The sequence below is a fragment of the Anas acuta genome, chromosome Z, assembly GCF_963932015.1.
Source record: "Anas acuta chromosome Z, bAnaAcu1.1, whole genome shotgun sequence".
Classification (NCBI taxonomy): Eukaryota; Metazoa; Chordata; class Aves; order Anseriformes; family Anatidae; genus Anas; species Anas acuta.
This window is the reverse complement of record NC_089017.1, coordinates 76,397,514-76,416,613: the sequence shown is the minus strand read 5'-3', so window position 1 is coordinate 76,416,613 and position 19,100 is coordinate 76,397,514. Positions and strand designations below refer to the sequence as shown.

Here is a 19,100-nt window from a genome sequence, read left to right as displayed (position 1 = left end):
GTCCTGTTCTAATGTTGAAGTTGTGTTCCACTCTGTAAAAACACTATTTGTCAACTTCCCAATATTAGATTTATTGGAGTGACAGGACTCAGTGAATTAAACAGTTGGCTACACTGAAAGTAAGGGTGTTTTTTTGTTGTTGTGTTTTGTTTATTTTTGTTGTTGTTGTTTTTCATGTGTTTGTGTGGTTTTATTTCCATTAATATTCTTGAAGGTTCCAGACATTACCATCCTTACAGTAATATAAGCATAAATAAACAATATAGTGATTGTAGGTAAGAATCACTGCTATTAATGAAGAGGCTTTCATGCAACACTTTAAGGCACAGGATCCCATTCCTGCAAGTAGTCAGGCAACAAGAGTAGTATTAAATGGCAACAGTATCACACAAATGCTCATTGACATTGACCTTTGTGATCTTTTACATTTCCATTTAATACTAATTTACAAGTTCTAATCCAGTGATTAGAGGATTGAAGACAGATGCCAGCCACTGAAACAATCATGGAACAAAACCAAAAAAACTAAGATGCACAAAATGTATAGATGCTTTAGATTAGATTAGGAGAGCATCCTAACAGAATTCCTAATTTACCAATAGAACAGGTGTTTTTAAAAATAGTATAAATGCAGTGTAAGACAAATATTGCGATACTTTCTAAGAGCTAAAGCTTTAGTATTTGCAAGTCTGCTGAAGGTGAGAATTTTTAAGTACTATCAATTTTCTAACATATCAGAAAAATGCAAAATATATTATTCATAACAGGTATCACGCTGTGGAAAAAATGTTTTCTGTATGTCTATAGTGTCTTCCAAATTGAGAACCAGTTTGTGATCAGGGTTTCTAACAGTAAGCTTAAGAAACTGAACAATGCATTACTTAACTCTCCCAAGTGAGTAGATATATGATGCAGCTAGGAAACTGTTTTCTGACTTCAGTGGGATTTCTACAATAGGAGTATAGAATAAATGTTATTTTTATATTTTGTATACAAGTATCAACGGTCAATTACTAGGAGAAAAATGTATTTATTAGGTAGCTGAGATATGCAGTGTAGAGATAAAATATTGTTATAAATGTGAATTGTAAAACTAATATATTAAAGCTGAAATTGAAATATTTAAACTAGGTAATGGTTGTGTAACCACTGAACTAAAGGCAGATTTTTTCAAGGACACTACATGTATTGTGATGTTTATGTGATTTGTTTGAAATCAGAATGGTTATATTCAGTATAAAAATACATTCTGTATAACCTTTTATAATTCAGTCATTTAGTGGATAAATTTATGCACATGCATTTTTATGTATATTCATACATGTTTATAGATTTTTAATATATACAGTGTGTGGAAGAAAAATAAAAACAATGAAATCCAAAAATGTATGTGTGATTCACAGACCCAGCTGTGGAAAACAACTTTGATGTGCACCAGACTTTTATAAGCAAGTCTTGCATAATTTTATGTTACATTATTGTTATCAGAAATTGGCTTCACAAAAAGTGTGAATATTATATAGGTTATTGCATTATGGCATACAAATTCAACTTACTTTTTAAGGAAAAACAATTGCAGTGAAAGATTGTTCTATGCATTGCCTGTCTTGTGTACTGCATGAAAACATTACTATTCATTAAAATAACCTTCACTTTATAGTAGCACCAGAGCTGTAAACAGTCACGTTAGGTTCTGAAAGAGCACACTGCCCAGAAAGAAAAGAAATGTCTGTCTTTGGAAAGTAATTTGTCGAGTTGAAGATTATTGTTTTTCATCATGGTGACCCTGACTTGGCTGGCTGGGTGCATATACAGATTAAGATGAATGCAGTTATTCCTTGGCTGAGGTCTGCCTCTTTCAGGGCACATTCTTCCTAATGACATGATTGATAGGCAGTCCCAAATCCAGAGAGGAACTCATTAATCATAGCACTGACTGAATCCAATCATCTGCTTCACCTGCACACTGACGGACAGGAAAGGATAAAATTTGGGTGCTGACACTGATAGACTCCTTTGTCAGAGGTCCTCAACTTTTTCAATGTCAATCGCTAAGAAGTTGACAAGAAATTCAGGTTATATCTATATGTGACATTGAAACATCAGCCTTAAGCGTACTTTAAGTTTAAAGATCGATGTCTTTGAAGCTTTTGTGTAAAATAAACCATAATAACAGAGTATTCCTTACTTCCATTCAGCAAAGAACAAAATTATAGTTTATATTTTGAAACTATTTGCTCTGTAGGAAGTTCTGAAGCTGCATGTGGAAGCAATATCAGCTTTAATGTCCAGCAGCTGTGCAGCATTTAAGTGAGCCTTCAGGTCAAACAGCAACTTTCAGCACAACTAACTTGGTAATCACAGCACATTTTCAACAGTAAACTGCAACTTACAGCTGACAATACCAAAGTATTTGTATTTTTTCACTTCTAAAATGTAAAACATTGGGGATGAGGGATTGGGGGGGTGTTAGTCAGAGTGCTTATTTTGTAGACTTTAAATTAATCAAAATAAAGATTGGAGAATACATAATATTTTCAGTTGGTCTTTCAAGTTCTTGACGTGTCTGGATACCAACATACATTTGTGTTGCAGCTCAAAAATTGGAGGAAAGAATTTTAGTACTTTTTATTATTATTATTAATACTTTGCCAGTCTACAATATTAAGCAACTACAGAGCTGGTAACTTATGTTTTTATCCAGACAGCAGTCTGATAATGGTCAGAGTTCTGAATGTCCACTTTTTTGAGGCGTTTTGACCTGTCACCTTCATTTATTTTTTTTTCCTCTCCTTTTTTAGCAGTTGGACACTAACATTATTAAGAAGGGGGAAAAAAAGGAAAAGTACAGGGCAAAAAGTGCAACAAGTGGCAAATAGGTACCTTTGAAATGGTTACCAGCATACCAGTGGAAAGAAAAAGACTTCATTTTAAAATTTCTAACCTATACTTAGAGTAATGGCTACCTTTCTGACATGTTAATTAGGCTTTAATATGTGCAGCGACAGGCAAAGAAAAATGTACAAAAGATCGAATGCAAATGCTACTGGGAATGGCAAAGATACTTCTATAGTGGAAAAGAAAATAAAAAAATATTTGCTCCTTGTATGTCCTTACAGTAAAGAATGTTTTAAGTTCTCGGTCTTTCTGATAAAAATCGGTAAAATTCGTGTAATACTAAAATGTTATCTTTAATAACCTTTTAATTGTTTAGCATTTTTTTTAGTGTGAAGGTTTCAGTAATGTATACAGCAACATTTGTGCTGTGCAAGCCAAATGTTTAAGGATTTTACACGTGTTTTCATCTGACTTTGTATCAATATTTTGATTTTTAGTAGTTTAAGAATATTTTTTAATTTTTCATGTTCCAGTGGCTCGGTTGCAGTAGAAGGTGCACCGTTAGAGGAAGAAGGCATTGCACTTGGATTCACTGAGCAGAAAATAAACATGATGGTCCTGGATATCTGCCACAAACCAGGTGGCAGCGAGTACCTGAGGCAAATTTATCACATCATCCGGCTCAATGAGGTAGGGAAACGGCCTTTTTACCGAGCAATTAGGTGTGTACTGGCCTGAGGCAGCGTCTGCTGGCAGCTAAGGGTTAGTCAAGGAGGTGATAATGCTTCTTAAAGTCAATATGAAATCCTATATTGTATTGTAATAGAATCCATTCAGTTCAGGCTTTTCTGCATTTGTACAGAAGAGATTACTTTATGGGGAAACAATGTAGATTTTATTTATGTACTTAAACTGTATTATGGCACATAAACTTCCTTTAGATTTGTACTGTAGACCATAGATACATTTTAGGAGCTTAAGCACAGTTTAAAAAAGGAAAAGAAAAAAAACAAAGACACACCACAATAGCAAGGCTATTGAAAAATTGACTGTTACAGGAAGTAAAATTAAATGTGGTAAATCAATTCTTCTGATTTAAAAAACAAACAAATCCCACAGCTGTACTGAGGAAGTAAACGCATCCAAATGAAAATCTTACTTAATATAGATAACTGTTCAGTTAAAGTGCTTTGAAATTATAGTAAACAAACTCACATTTATTTGCTGCACATGGAATTTCGGTAAGGTAAAAGAATTATATCATTATTTCTAAGGCTGTACTAAATTGCTGCAAGTTACCAAAAGCATTCTTATTTTATACACTGAAGTAAATGCAGGTTTGCTTAAATTGTATGATAACAGATCTACACAGCTTAATTAAGAAAGTTCTGTTTATTAGCTTTAATTACTAAATTACTATTCCTTGAATGCATAAGCAGGTGCTGTTAAGATCATTGCAACTATACCGAAGTGTTTATAATTAAATGCAAAATAATGCAAATATAGGCACAGGCCAAGATTTTGCTTAGAAAAAAAAAAAAAAAGAAGATAGCAAAAAACAATTAGGCAGCTATGTCTATATGAAGGCAATAAAGAACAGCTTCATGCAGGCAGTTTGCTTCTGAAAATCAGATCAACTGTTTAGCTCCTAAGTACAGGCTTACAAGCAACCTTTATCCATCTGCATTTGGAACTTTTAGAAGCAATGTAAGCATGTATGTAGAGATGGCAACCTAATATTAATACAATACAGAATCTTTTCAAGTTTCATCTCAAACAATTAAATGGTTCAGGAAGTGAAGTGAAAATTATTACTGTAATACAATTCAAACAAAACCTTTTCACCTGGAGTACATTCAGGATTACTCTTCGTATAATGAACTGAAGAAAAGATGATGAGCAAGACCTCCTAAAATAACATATAATACGGTAGCTAGGGCAGTCACCTAAGGGACCGTATATGCAGGCTCAACTCTTTATTCTTCTTGGTTTAGAATTTGTATCCAAACTAAATGCCCAAACCGCTAGACCATTAGCTATCAGCATAGAACTTTGTCGTTTTCCCTTGATGGAGTTGTTTTGCTTTGTAGAAATTGCTGTAATAATCCATTCTGTAACTTCTAGGGTCAGAAATAGAATTGTATTCTAGCTGAAGGAGTAGAATGCCCATATCAGGTTCTGGAAACCCTGATTCAAGATCTCACTCCTATGAGTATTCAGTTATTTATACAAAGTGGAGCAGCTCCGATAGGATGTAAGAAGCTGAGAGAACTAGGTGGAAGAGGGACTTCAGTCTGTCTTTCCACATCCCAGGTGTCTCTCCTTGAATTTGTGCAGATAGTATGAGCTTCATTAAAAAAAAAAGAACATTTTTCAGTGGAGAAAACCTGTCTTGTTTAAGAAAGAAAAAAAAAAATAATAAAATTGTGACCAGCTTGACTGCACAGAAGGACTTATGAACACTACTTCAACTTGGCTTTGAAACCATTATAAAACATTTTAATGCTTAGTGTGGCATAACGGTAATGCATTTTTCAATATTATTTTTCATAATTTAGATTATTTTTTTTGGTAGTCAGGCACATTAAACAGACTTGATTTCTATTTGAAGGTCCGTGCTTTTCTTTGTAGACTCCTTGGACTGTCAAGGCGTCACATTCTTAAAATTAGTTTGGAGATCTTTATGCTACAGCGATTAATAACTGCAAGTGAATAGAGAACAAAATGATGAGATGGAAAATCTTGGCTCTCAATAATTTTCTTAAGAAAGTCAGGGGAAAAGGGATATAGATTCTTACAAGCTATGTTTGGAAACAGAGCTACAATGTGATAAAGCCCTATTACAGATACTGTAGAACTCAGAACATTCAACAGTCCTTCATGTATTTATCAAGAAGAATAATTATTTTTAAAGTAATTTTCACTAATTGCTACCAAAGAGAAAACAACCCACCTGAGCTGTCAAGCTCACAAATACTCTGTCTGCTTTGTTTCATGACCAGTCATTGGTAGTAAAGATAGAGCTCACATATTTACAGTCATGATTTCTCTTCTATCTATTAACACATTTCTGAAACATTACCCTTTCTGACTCTACAAAATGTACCATACTAAAGGAGTCCTCAAAGTAATACATATATCACTGTTGATTAAGTCTCTGTGTCGAATCCACGGTATTCCAAAGACAGGAAAACACCTGTAATGGGAATTGAGCTGTATACCACTTCCAATGCTCAAAACCCTTGCAAGCATGAACAGTGAGTTCTAATATATCTTCTGAAAAAACAACAGATTCTGTTTCTTCTGGAGCTGAGATGCCCAGATAGTTGGGTTGCTTTAGGGCTACCTACAGGTTTTGAGAAAATCTGTGCATGTAAGGTGCTACATTTAAAAAAAAAAAAAAAAAAAAAAAAAAAAAGTACATGTGTAGAAATATCTTTATTTAAGATATTTATTATTTAATAAACCCCTCGTTATGACTTCAAAATCTTTGCTATGGCATGAAGCAATTGATGAATGGAGAAAAAGGGGAGGGGAGCGAAAACCAAAACACAATGCTGAGAAAATATAGGTAGAAGACTTATGGTATGTTTTGACAGCTGTATTACACTGTTGGTTTAAACTGAAAAAGCAATGAGTTCTATTTAAGAAAAAAAAAATACACTAGGATGATTTTGTGATTGTTTAAGCAGTCCTGTCTACAGGTTGCAGCCAATTGACAGTCCTACTCTGTCTCTTCCCTTTGTGTTTTGCAACTCTTAGGGCCTCCTTTGCACTAGTACTAGAAATTGTGTGACTTTCTCATATGGCTGAAAACTTTTGTTGTTTTTTTTTTTTGCTGATTTCACAACATATGCTAGTGCCAACGCAAGGGAGAAAGGGAGAAACAACCACAATCCAAATTGGGAGGAAATTCATGCCTTTCAGGCCAGGCCACATCTGAATCAGTTTAAAGTGACAGTGAAATTATTGTTTTAGAAGGACCAACTTAGAAGTACAATGTCATGTAATGTAGTTTACACACTCCCTCATTTGAGTCTGATTTTATTTTATTTTTATTAACCCAATATTACTGCAAAGTAAGAGGAACACTTGCATCTACCCATCTTAATAAAGACTCACCTTGAGTGAGCTCAATGTTATGGCAATCATATTATTATGGACTTCATTTTAATAACAATAAACTGTTTAATCACAATAGTCCTTCCAGCAAATAGATCTGTAAGTGTTTCATTATCTAGCTCTTCGTAAAATGGTTCTATTTAATCAAAACGCTTTATTGGCATGCAATGATGATTTATTTACATAGTAGTTTAAGAAGTGAAAACAGAAAAGATTGTGGCCAAAATAATCATGTGTCTGTTACATGGCAATTTTAGAAACTACAGTGTAAATCGCAAATGAGTTCTAGTCTTCAAATGCTTAAATAATTAAAAATAGTTTTGAAGAGGGGTAGGGTATTTATTTCCTGTGTTTAAACAACAGATTTTATAGTCATGTAGTGACTATGTAATGCTGCCTAAAAAACAAATATGCCTGTATACTTTATCATATAAAAGAGATTATATACATTAGAACAGCTCATAGAAAACATTTGTTTTTCACTACCACATAGACCTAATGCATATCTTAAATGAGAACTGTTAAACATCACTGATGATAAATTCAAAACAGTACCTGATTATTCTGATTTGCTTCAGTTCAATATTCATAGGAGCTATTTATTGTTGTAGGGTGATATTACTCTTGAAAAGGTCTCTATTTTGAGAGAGATATTTTATTTTCCCCTTTAGCATTAGGAAGCACACAGTAAAGTTATGCCTGAAATTTGGGAAATTTCAGTTAAAAGGCTAGGTGGCATGTAATTCCTTTTTTTTTTTTTTTTTTTTTTTCTCTCCTTAAAAGGAATATTTGAAAGAGCAGCTGTCTTGTGAGAATTACTCTGAAGAGAGTGTTACCTCCAATCAATGCCTGCCTTTGACACTGAAGGGCAGAGAAGAGCAGGCTGTCTTCAATCCTTTCCAGGTGTACAGCCAATCTTGTGCAAAAGTGTTCAATCAGGTTTGTGAAAATCTGAAACCTTGGTTATAGTATAATTTTTACTTGTCAATCTTATTATGATCATGATAATGACAGAGACTGAAATTATGAAAAAAGAATTAATTACATGAGTTCACTTTTGATGAAGTGCAAAGGAATATTATTACTCAGGATTTTAATGAGGGCACTCTCTACAATATCATGGTGTTCAAAAAGCCATTATTGTCCTTTTCTTTTATCAGAATTATTGCATATAAGAGCAATTTGCATTTAGTTAGACTTTCTGTGTTAGTTCAGTATAGTGAAGGAAAACCTATTAGTAGCAATGACATGTACTACATCTGTGTAATGGTAGATGAGGCTAGTCTTAGTCCTTTGAAAAATCATGGCAAATCTCCAAGTGCATATTTAGAGTCTTACCTGATGAGGCTTTCACAGAAATGTTGAACAGTAACGTAAACTTTGGAAATACAGAGAAGTGAGAGTAAGTGCCGGAGGGGGGAGAAATGAAAGCATGCATTTCTGTGTCACTTTCCTGGTATCATAACAAACATATAGAATATATCTACTTGCATAAACCTATGCCAGGGAGCCACATGACTAATTCATTCCACAAAATGAATTGTATTTGATTGGACTTGGACACCTACAAAATCTTACACCATGGTTTCTTGACTTCCTAATTCATCATCTACAGTTTTGATTGTTCCCCTACAATTTCAAACATTTAAAAAAGAATGGCATTAAAGTTGCATGAAATTCACTTTACAGACTTTTGATTGAAAGACACTATTCTTCAGTACAACTCTGTTTTTAATTTGTATCATCTGCATTCTCAGTTGTGAACATTTTGGTCTATTTCACCAGTTGTATTGCTGTAAAATATACCTGTTTTTTTTTTCTTTTTTTTTTTTCCTACTTGTTTAATCAATACTTAATCATTGTCATGTTACAATCAAAATGCTAATGTCCCGAAAAAGGAGATTAATATCAATTTCACATGGCTTCTCATTCCAGAAAAACATGTTTTAAAGTGTCTTTTTTTCCTTCCACTGGTCTCTTTTTGTATATACTCACTTGACAGAACCTAAGGGCGTACAGATTCAATTTGAAATGCAGAAAACAGTTTACGTGCCTCAATTCATTAATAGTATAGTAGAATAAGACCTTCAAGTAGTGACAACTCAGGGCAGAATTCTTCTGCTATATGATGGGTTTGTAGTGCTCTATTAATCAATAGATGACAATGGATAGTTGATATTAAATCACTTTGTATTCTGTAAACTTTTGGCATAAAGTCAGAATATGGAATATGGAATTATCAGAATATGGAAGAATATCTTAGAATTAAGGGGAAAAAAAAAAACACAATGCAGTAGATCACAAAGCTAAAAGTATCGTGTGCTACCCCTGTTGTTCATAATGACAGACATATTTGCTGAACTTAATAATATTATTAAAGATTTCTCCCCTTCAATACAAATTACACTTTTATTTACTGATGTGGGACCTGCTATTTATTAAATAGTGATCCGTGTAGATCAGTGTCTGGTCTCTTGCAGACTATTTGCTAACCTAGAGGACTGTCAGAAGATGCCAGAGCACTGCAAAAGAACAATTATTCTTATGGGATATATCTTTTTCTTGCATTCATCCTTAGTAGTTGACAACTGCCATGAATCTGAAGAGTTTATAATCCATTATTAATTTTTTTATTTTTCTTTAAATCTAATGTAGCCAGATGTGTTTTCAATACAGGAACTAACATTTGTTTCTTAATAAATTCTAAGTCAAAATAAGCCCATTGTGATCCTGGTTTCACAACGCTGTTTACTGATGGGTTAATTTTGTATTGTATTTAAAAACTTCTCTCTAAGAGGGGCTAAACGAATAGACAATGCTGCTTATTGAGTCCTGCAAGCTAGCCAGAGAATGTTTGTATTATGTTATGCTATATTATAACTGTAGACGTGTTCTTAGCTTCCTCAGTAGAGGATTGTTTAGATGGAATTATTTCAGAAATAATTCCTGAAATAATAACTGAAAGGTAAGTTATAGCAGACACATCATATATTGTTTTTTGATCAGTTTTTGCAATACATTAGGGTGGTTGATTTTTCCGTTCTGTTTTGCTAATTAATCCCCACTGTGCTGTCTTTGGCAAGTTATCTAATCATAATTTCTATGAGTTTTACTGCTCCTGAAACAAAGGCCACCAAACTGATATTTTGAGATCAACTCTATGATTTTTGTTAAAGATATGTAATGTTTTTTACCTTCTTACCCTCGGTTCAGTAGATGATTCTATGAAGTATGTCATTTCTGTTAACAATTCAGCTATTTCATTCTTACATTCCTGCAAAAAATCTTGAATAATCACCATCTGTTCCTAGTAACTTGTTGCTCTTGATTTTATCAATTTGTCCTGACACTTCAGTCTCTGCCAGTGCTGCTGCTCTATTGTCTAATAAGATTAAGTCCAGGCTGTGCAATGTCTCAACAGTATCAATGAAGAAAAATATTTAATAAATATAAATATATACATATATATTTATTTTCCCTTTCTTGAAGTATGGAGGTATTCTGCATGTGTAGTTCTTGTTGTTGCTTTCTTTTCCTTTTTACTTATTTATTTATTTATTTATTTATTTATTTATTTATTTATTTTCACAGAATTGGTCAGCCTGGTGGACTGAATTTTATCTGTTAGACTAGTAAATTTTCCTTGTTGCCACTACTGGCAGTTCAGCTTCTCCTTTTTATCTTGCTTGATTTTACAAGTATTTCCTCTGTATTTACTAATTTCTAACTCATTTCAGAGTATTGAACAGTTGCCTGTTTTTTCCTCTCTATTTTCCTATTGTTCTTTCAGTTGAATTTTTTCCTTATTTCTTGTTTATTAGATGTTCACTGCTTCTTTTTTTTTTGTTTGTGTACCTTCCACTTTTACTTTGTTATTCCTTCTTTAGCTCCCCTTATCTCCTGTATTTCACCTTTCTTCTTCTATGTTAATTTTAAGTGCATCCCAGAGACGGAAATTAGTAAGAAAATGAAAAGAAGGAAGAGAATAACTAAAGGTGGAAGGAAAGGGAAGGACTACCTGGAAGGGATTGCACTGATCCAGCTCTCCCAGAACAACCAAGTGATGTCTATAAGAAGGAATATATATACTGCATGACACGCTTCAGTCTTCCTATTTAGATATATTTCCATTGCTATGACTAACTCATCTATTTTTATTTTTTTTTTAACTGAGTGGTATTTTACTGTTACAATAATAATTTTTTTAATGATTCCCTCCAAAGAATGTTGAATTGTAATCACTAGTTGACCAGTACTGACAATGAAAATTACTATTACAAAGCAGTTATTTTACAAATCTAAGAATGTGGTGCGTGGTCTTTTGTCTGCCCACCCTTATTTTATGTTGCTTTTATTTATTAAATAAGCAGCATAGAGTTGTATTATTTCATATTGTCTAGACTTACTGCTGTTTATAATAACCATCTGGTGACTGGAGTGTCTTGCAAAAAAATAAACAAGTAAACCATCACTGTAATTAAGATACAGGTTACATCTTGAATTCCAACTATGCTAAGTTTTTCATGACAAACTTTTTGCTGATGGCAGAAAATAAAAATTTCTGTTACATAAAAAGTTGACAATTATTTTGCTTTCTAAACAAAGAGTCAAGCTCTCAGACAAAGTGGTTGGGCAGAATGCCATTAACAGTTGGAAGAATAACGGTTCAAAAAATTGATTTATCTTTTTATAAATAATGGTTACATTCCCAAATGGATTTATAAATTAATTGCTGTCGTATTGGAATAAAAACCTTCTCCTGTGGACATGATTGATATCATCTGTCTAAGTCCTTGTTCTAGACCCCCCTCCTTCTTGGTTAGTATATCACAGCTGGAGCTTTAATTTGCTGATGATATTAACACTGATTAATAACTAACAATAGCTTCTTGCCATGTATCAACAGTCAACCATTACTGAATGGAACTGGGATTGGTCAAATTTCCTGCCAAATTATTTGGGACTGAAGCAGATGACCTTCAGGGTGCTGCTGGCACACAGGTAAGGGGATTCTGGCAATTAACTGTGCTTTCCACTTGTCTGCCTTACTTTAAAATGGTCAGTGAATATATAATTTTCTGGTGAACTATATAAAATAAATTATATATTTATTTTTAAATATGCAGTTTTTAAGTTGAGTTACTTATTGTCTTTGTGTATTTGATTCATGCAAAGATGAATTCCTGTTTTGAAGACGTAGTTTTTTCTGGCTTAGACATCAATCTATGTTGATATTGTCCATAAACTGTGGTTTGAAAAGAAATAAGTAATTGTTAACTTTGCTAGAACTATACAGCCAATGGAGATTTCAGCAGAGAACTTTGGGGATGTTTGTTCAAATTGTAATGAGTCTTACATTCATCTAGGAGCATGAAAAATATAGCTAGAAATATGAAGTATTTTTTTAATAGGTTTTAACTAATGAAACTTACGTTAACAGTGTTTTACTTCTAAAATTTATATCTATTTACCAACTAAGGAGATATTAAATTGAGGTTATACTTGTTAAATTTGGAAAGAGCAATTTTTAAAATTCCAAAAATTACAGGTGGAAAAAATGGGTGTATTTTATAAAATACTTCTTACATAGCCTTGTAAGAACTGGAAAACATATGTTGTGAACCAAAAAGTTTAATGCTCTTTTCATAATTCTGAAACCCTGCAAGGGTAATATCTATTATGGTTGTATCACTTGCCTTTTAAAGTGAACTGTTTTAGAAACTGCTGATGATTTCAAAAGTATATTACTTGCATGTCAAAAATATTTGTTTTTGTCACATTCTTAATTTATCACTAACAATTAATGTCCTACACACTTAAGTCCGCCCTCATTTTATATGTAAAATATTTTTGCAGTTTATTTCCATTCATCTTAGTTTTGCTATGATGAATTTTTCTCTTACTTAAATAGTTATTTTCCAAAATTTCAGTACAAATGCATAGAAAGTTATGCTGGCAAAAATGCGTTCTCCATTTTGCCAGTCAGTTCTCCTCTTGATGTCCTCTACTACCCAGAACCAAGCAGAATATAGGATTATGTGGAGATCTTGGTCTGTACCAGTAGTGTCATTTTTATGGCAGAGACAATTCAGCTCTACTTCTTTAATTTGATAATTCTCCTGCTGGTTAGTAACTCCTGTCCTTCATTTAAAAATGAAGTAAACTAAAAAAGTTTGTCCTTTTAAAGGAGAGTTTAATAGTCTTAGACTCCAGATGGTTCTGATACTTCCCTTTGTGTTGATGTCATATGAGACAAATGAGAGACGTGTTTTGCAAAGGGAACATTTTCTGTGGTCACTTCTTCTCCAGTGTCTTTAAACACATTTAATTTTCATTTTGATCCCTGTACAAAGTTTAAAAAGAAGCCGTGTATATACCTTCTCTGTCCTCTGTATTACATGCTTTTATCACATCATCTATTGCATCTCTTTTTTCCCTTCAATAACTGCCCTAATTTTTGTCATCCTTCCTAATTTGAAAATGTCTCCATTCACTGCCCTTCTACATGATATGAAAATTCTCATCTTGAAGTGACATTATGCAAGACATTAATGATTATCTAATGGATTTATTATTCAAACCTCTCCTCTCTATTTTACAGACCAACAGATCATCTAAACCCATTGTGAGCATTAAGCAGAATTGCTAATCCCAGTAGCTCCCACAGTGACCAGCATCTCCAACCCAGCTTGTCCTTAAATGACTCAAATTTTAGCCTAGAGAAAGTATTTCTGTTTGTGTTTTCAGCTAGCTAGACCAATTCTTGCTGGTCTGGTGGTTACTCCAGCAAGCCTTACAATGACTCAAGTAAGCCCTATCTTTACATGATGCTTCATGCTCCTTCCTAAAACTTCATAAATCTCAGCCTTACTTGTGCTTAGGTCTTAATCACGTACTCACTTTGCGTGATCCTTATTTTGACCTCCTGCTTGCATTGCCCTCCTCCATTGTGTTTTTACTATTTGCCTGCTAAGATGAGGTCATCAAAACCAAGGGCTGTAACTTAAAAGTATAAGCACTCATTTCTTTAACACACTCTAAATCTTTCTCTTATCAGTTATTTCTGTGCAGATAAAAATATTTTTTCTTGTTCTATTGAATATTTTACCTGTTCTATTCTATCTTTACACTGAAGTCTATTTATTTATATGTTTAAAGAAAAATACTGTCTGATGTATATGAAGCAAAATAGGTATGTTCTGCTTTCACTCTTTTTTTTTTTTTTTTGGGGGGGGGGGGGAGGGGAAGGGAAAAAGTTTTAAAATGCTTAGGGGACTCATTTACAAGGGAAATGCTCCTCTAACCTAGTTAATGACTGAGTTAGGTGGGAGGGGGTTATGGGAGCATTGTCCCAGAGCCAGCAAGTGGTAAGCAAATTAATTGGTTGGTGGTTAGGGGAAAGTAAAAGACTTTTAGGACTGGTTAAAACAGAATGAATTGTTGTATACTGCTCACTGTCGGCTACACATGAGTGCATGAATCTATTGCACTCATTCCTATGATCTTCAAAGTGTTCAGAAGACCTTAAATGACACCTGTCATTTAAGGATTTTGTTCAGCAGCAAGTTTTCAAAGTAGAGCAGAAAACCTGGAATTGTTTATATATAGACTTTAGGGAAACTGTCATAAACTAATAAATGTGTTTTCTACTACAATTAGGTAAAATATGTATGCTTTGTAGTAGTGTTTGCTGCTAAATATACACAAACACCTGCATTCTTATAATTTCAGAATTCTTTTTAGCATAGAATCACAGAATCATCTAGGTTGGAAGAGACCTCCACGATCACAGAGTCCAACCTCTGACCTAACGCTAAACCATATCACTGAGCACTACATCTAAACATCTTTTAAAGATCTCCAGGGATGGTGACTCAGCCACTTCCCTGGGCAGCCCATTCCAATGCCTAACAACCCTCTCAGTAATGAAGTTCTTCCTAATATCCAGCCTAAACCCTGGTGCAGCTTTAGCCCATTCCCCCTCATCCTGTCACCAGGCACCTGGGAGAACAGACCAACTAACTCCCACCTCACTACAGCCTCCTTTAAGGTACCTGTAGAGAGCGATAAGGTCACCCCCTAGCCTCCTCTTCTCCAGGCTGAAAAACCCCAGCTCCCCTAGCCACTCCTCATAAGACTTGTTCTCCAGAGCCTTCACCAGCTTCGTTGCCCTTCTCTGGACTTGCTCGAGCACCTCAATGCGAGGGGCCCAAAACTGAACACAGTACTCGAGGTGCGGCCTCACCAGAGCTGAGTACAGGGGGACAATCACTTCCCTAGCCCTGCTGGCTACACTGCTTCTCTTGCAAGCCAGGATGCTGTTGGCCTTATTCTGTCTGATAAATTACTGGGCTGGCACTGTTTATGTGTGAAACTGTTGTTTAGGAAGGCAAAGACTATCCTTGGCACTAGGGTGCTATACTAATATAAAGAAAATCATTTTGTGCTGTCGAAGTTGATCTTGTACATAATGTCTCTATTTTAAATCCTTTTGACTATACTTGGTAAGAACCATCTACTCGCCTTTTATGAATTAATTTGTTAATATAGTTATGGCATTACTATTCAAGCACTAGTTAGCTGTTTATTTATTAATTTACTTATTTATTTATTTACCATTGGTTATGCTTAATAAAACTGAAATTTAGTTAAAAAAAATCTTGTTTAGAATTTTGAGTGATTGCAGGGCAAAATCTGCATAGCTCTTGTATATTCTAGTGGATACACAGACACCATCTGTTGAGAATGGTAGCCATATGGTGAACTATTTATAGAAAATGTTTATATTCATTGTGTTGTTGATTATCTAGATATCCAGAAAATGCTCTTTTAAAATCCAGTTTATCAACACATGGAAAAATGCATTATGTAGTTTTGAGATTGAAAAGAATGTCAGCAAACTGCATGCATTTTGTTGCTTGTGAAGGATTTTTATGTAACTGTACAGAAGCCCAAGTCTGAGAAATGAAGATACCATACATATGATAAGGTAGCAAGTTCTCTGAAAATTTTCTTCGTAGTAGAAACAAATGGTGGAAGAGGAGTTACTGGCATGTTGCCAAGAGAGAGGCCATATCTGCATGGCAGAGCATGCCAGTGTTATGTCTAATGTGCTTTTGCATGTGTTAGTCAAGCCTTCTTCTAAACTGCAGATGCTCCTAGACCTTTTGTATCCACACTGCCAGATATTGATAATCAATATTGTTGTTAAAGCTACATGTCAACTATTAATGATGTGTTGCTGGGGAACTGTGATGCCATTAATACTGCAGTAATTACCACCTGCTTGGTGAGACTATAATGGATGCCCTTATGATGTATATGTGAACAGGCTTTCTAATATACATGGGAGGCTAGCAAATACAGTATCAGACTGTTACCAAATCAGAAGAAACAGGTGAAAGGTGTTAATTCCTCACTGCACATCTCTTGGTTGGGCACAGATTAAGGTTTAAATCCTGGTGCTGGATCAAAAAAGGAGGAGACAAAAAAAAAAAAAAAAAGAGTTCCTTGAATTTTTGGATAGGCAAGGTCTCTTTTCCATAAATAAGCTGGTCAAGGAGAAGTTTTATGTCAGATCCGTCAACATAAGAATTATCCTCCTTCTGCTTATCTTCTTCTGATACAACTAATGAAACTACACTCTGATCTCAAAGGATCTGTCAAAAACAGCTTAGTACCCTGCCTGGCAGTTTTAAAGTATTGGTGACAGAATGTATATTGCTAAGCAAAAGGAAAGATGATACTCTGTAAATGCTATCTGAATGCCACTTCATCCACTATTATGGATACAACTTTAGCACAAATTGCACAGGAAAGTGAGGTGAAAGGTGAGATTTCCCATATGTAGTATGTTTCAGACTTTTCTGTTTGTTACCAGTCTATCTCTTCTGCAGACATGTTGATGAATCCTATGAATAAAACAATATTCTCCAATAACTGATGCTAAAAAGGAAAGGACTGATATATCAGTCATCAGTTAATGTAAATTCCTTTTTAATACTTGGAAATTCTTTATGATGAGGCTTTACATGGTATGTGGAAGTATGTATTCAGCAGCTCTTCCTGAAGTAACAGCTATAAAATTTCTTCAATAAGGTTTTGTTCTAACTTGATGCTTTCAATTGCTCAAAATTTGCCTATAGAAAAAGGAAAAATATATATATATATATATATATATATATATATTGGCTATGTTTGCATTAAAATGTGTAGAAAGCATTGCCTTCTGGCTATTTTGGCCTGTGACTGAAAAGGCATTTTGCTAATGTTGTCCCACTGTATCTTGCTTTCCCCATTAAAATCAGGTAGTATTTGTCCATGTTTGTATGTTCTTTGATATGTTTTGATGGAAAAAATAAGTAAATGTTAACGCATTAATGGTAATAATGCATATATACATTTAGTGTTATAATTCATGTTTCGTCAGTTTCTTTTAAAGTCTACATCTTCTTTATAAGTAGATATTTTTGTATACTGCAATCACAAATGATTATTTGGAAATGTGACACTTTGACATTTTATGCCACTATCTAATTAATGTGATGACTGGCATCCCATGACCTGGCTGACTTTTCTTAAAAATAGATGCGTCCTTTCATCTGCAAACAATTTGCCTTCCTTTCAACTCTGTCTTGGATCCTGTTGCTAAGTAAGGATTCTGAAGTGGAGAAAATCACATTTGATGCCTTATCTGTTCTTCTTTCTCTTTCTGATTCAAGTTTTCACTCTTAATAGATACATAGGAATTGTAAGCTCTGAATGCATATTAATGCACTCTGAGTACTGATTACCCTAACTATACACACTACTAAGCTACTTATTTCATCTACAGGCTTTCTCACTATACCCACAAAGGAAGAGGCTACAAGACACAAGCCAACAAACTAAAAGTCTGTTTTGCCCACCAAGCCATTGTTTCTTTCTTCTGTTTCTGTTAGATCAGGAATTTTCAGCAAGGTGCTAGTAATACAGAATAATTTGGTTTCCATACAGGGAATCTCAATTTCTTTGCTAGCTGTAATGAGTTGAGACATGTAAATCCCCTGAAAGGTAGATGGGGAAGTAATAATATCAAAGTTAAACAGATGGAAAATCTAGTTCTATAGTTATCTTTTAAGTTTTCTTCAACATTGTGAAATTAGTCTGTAGCAAATCCAAGAGTAGAAGCTAGCTCTTGTAAGTAAATTTTAAGATGCAAAAGCTAAAATGCAACAGTCCCAGTTGGCAACAAAGGGCAGGTGTCTCACCTTATCTAAGCAATTTCTTTTAAGTATAATTTGTTACCTTGCAGTCTTCTTAGGAAGTGACAAGCTGGTTAGTTTGCTGAAGGAGTTGGGGAACAAATGTTGCTTTGTCTTGACCTTGAGACATTTGCTGTTCATACTACATATCAACTAGCAAGGACTGGTAGGTGCTACTGCGATGACAGACTTTTCATAGTCATAACTCTTCCTTCTCCATGTTGTACCCTCTCTCCCAGAGCAACCGCTTTCCCACAGTTTTTTTGGCTTTCTCACATGGCCTTGCTGGATGCACTTCCATTATCCTGCCTGGCCTACCCTGATTAAATAGCTAACTGCTTAAGAAAGGATGAGAAGTCCCAAAGATCTAATTGCTTCTCCTCCAGAACCAGTTGACAAAGTAAATCTTTCCCAGAAAGTTTTCTGATCATGACGCGATTAAATATGGGAGAGTCGGGCAATTTCACATGTGCACAATAGGCACTGTGACTTGTGTAGTCACCTTCAAACCTGCATAAGCGCTGTGATTTGGGTCTTTGTGAGCTAACATGCTGACTGATGGTCTGGCCCAGAAAAACTGGTGGTGGTTGGTGGTGGTGGTGTGTTTTGTTTGTTTGTTTTTCCACTATAAACATCTTTCTGGGATCTAACCAAAAAAAAAAAAAATCTTTGTAAAGATTGGGAAACCATTATGCATCCTGCATCATGCAGCAAAGAGGGAATTCAGAATTGTCATTCTAATAGTTGACACTGGAAGATGTCACTGAAGAGAGCTTTTTTATGTTAGTCTTTAGATTGACAGGTTATGACAAAACTGCATTCATGTTGCTTGAATACATCTTTTGTCTAGTTTTACATGCTTTTTGACTTGTCTAGAAAATGACATATTGAGGTTTT

General features: G+C 34.4%; 1 protein-coding gene across 10 annotated transcripts in view; it reads left to right on the top strand.

The window, feature by feature from the left end:
* KIAA0825 (KIAA0825 ortholog) overlaps positions 1 to 19,100 on the top strand; it is a 252,026-nt gene that overhangs the window by 126,018 nt on the left and 106,908 nt on the right. For 8 of the 10 annotated variants that reach the window (XM_068667712.1, XM_068667714.1, XM_068667713.1 and 5 more), the window contains 3 exons: positions 3,372 to 3,528; positions 7,744 to 7,899; positions 11,867 to 11,961. In XM_068667712.1, the coding sequence (XP_068523813.1) occupies positions 3,372 to 3,528; positions 7,744 to 7,899; positions 11,867 to 11,961 (408 nt within the window). Of the gene's footprint in view, positions 1 to 3,371; positions 3,529 to 7,743; positions 7,900 to 11,866; positions 11,962 to 13,561; positions 14,105 to 18,253; positions 19,085 to 19,100 lie in introns of those variants that run through there. The other 2 variants (XM_068667709.1, XM_068667708.1) reach the window with 2 other exon arrangements.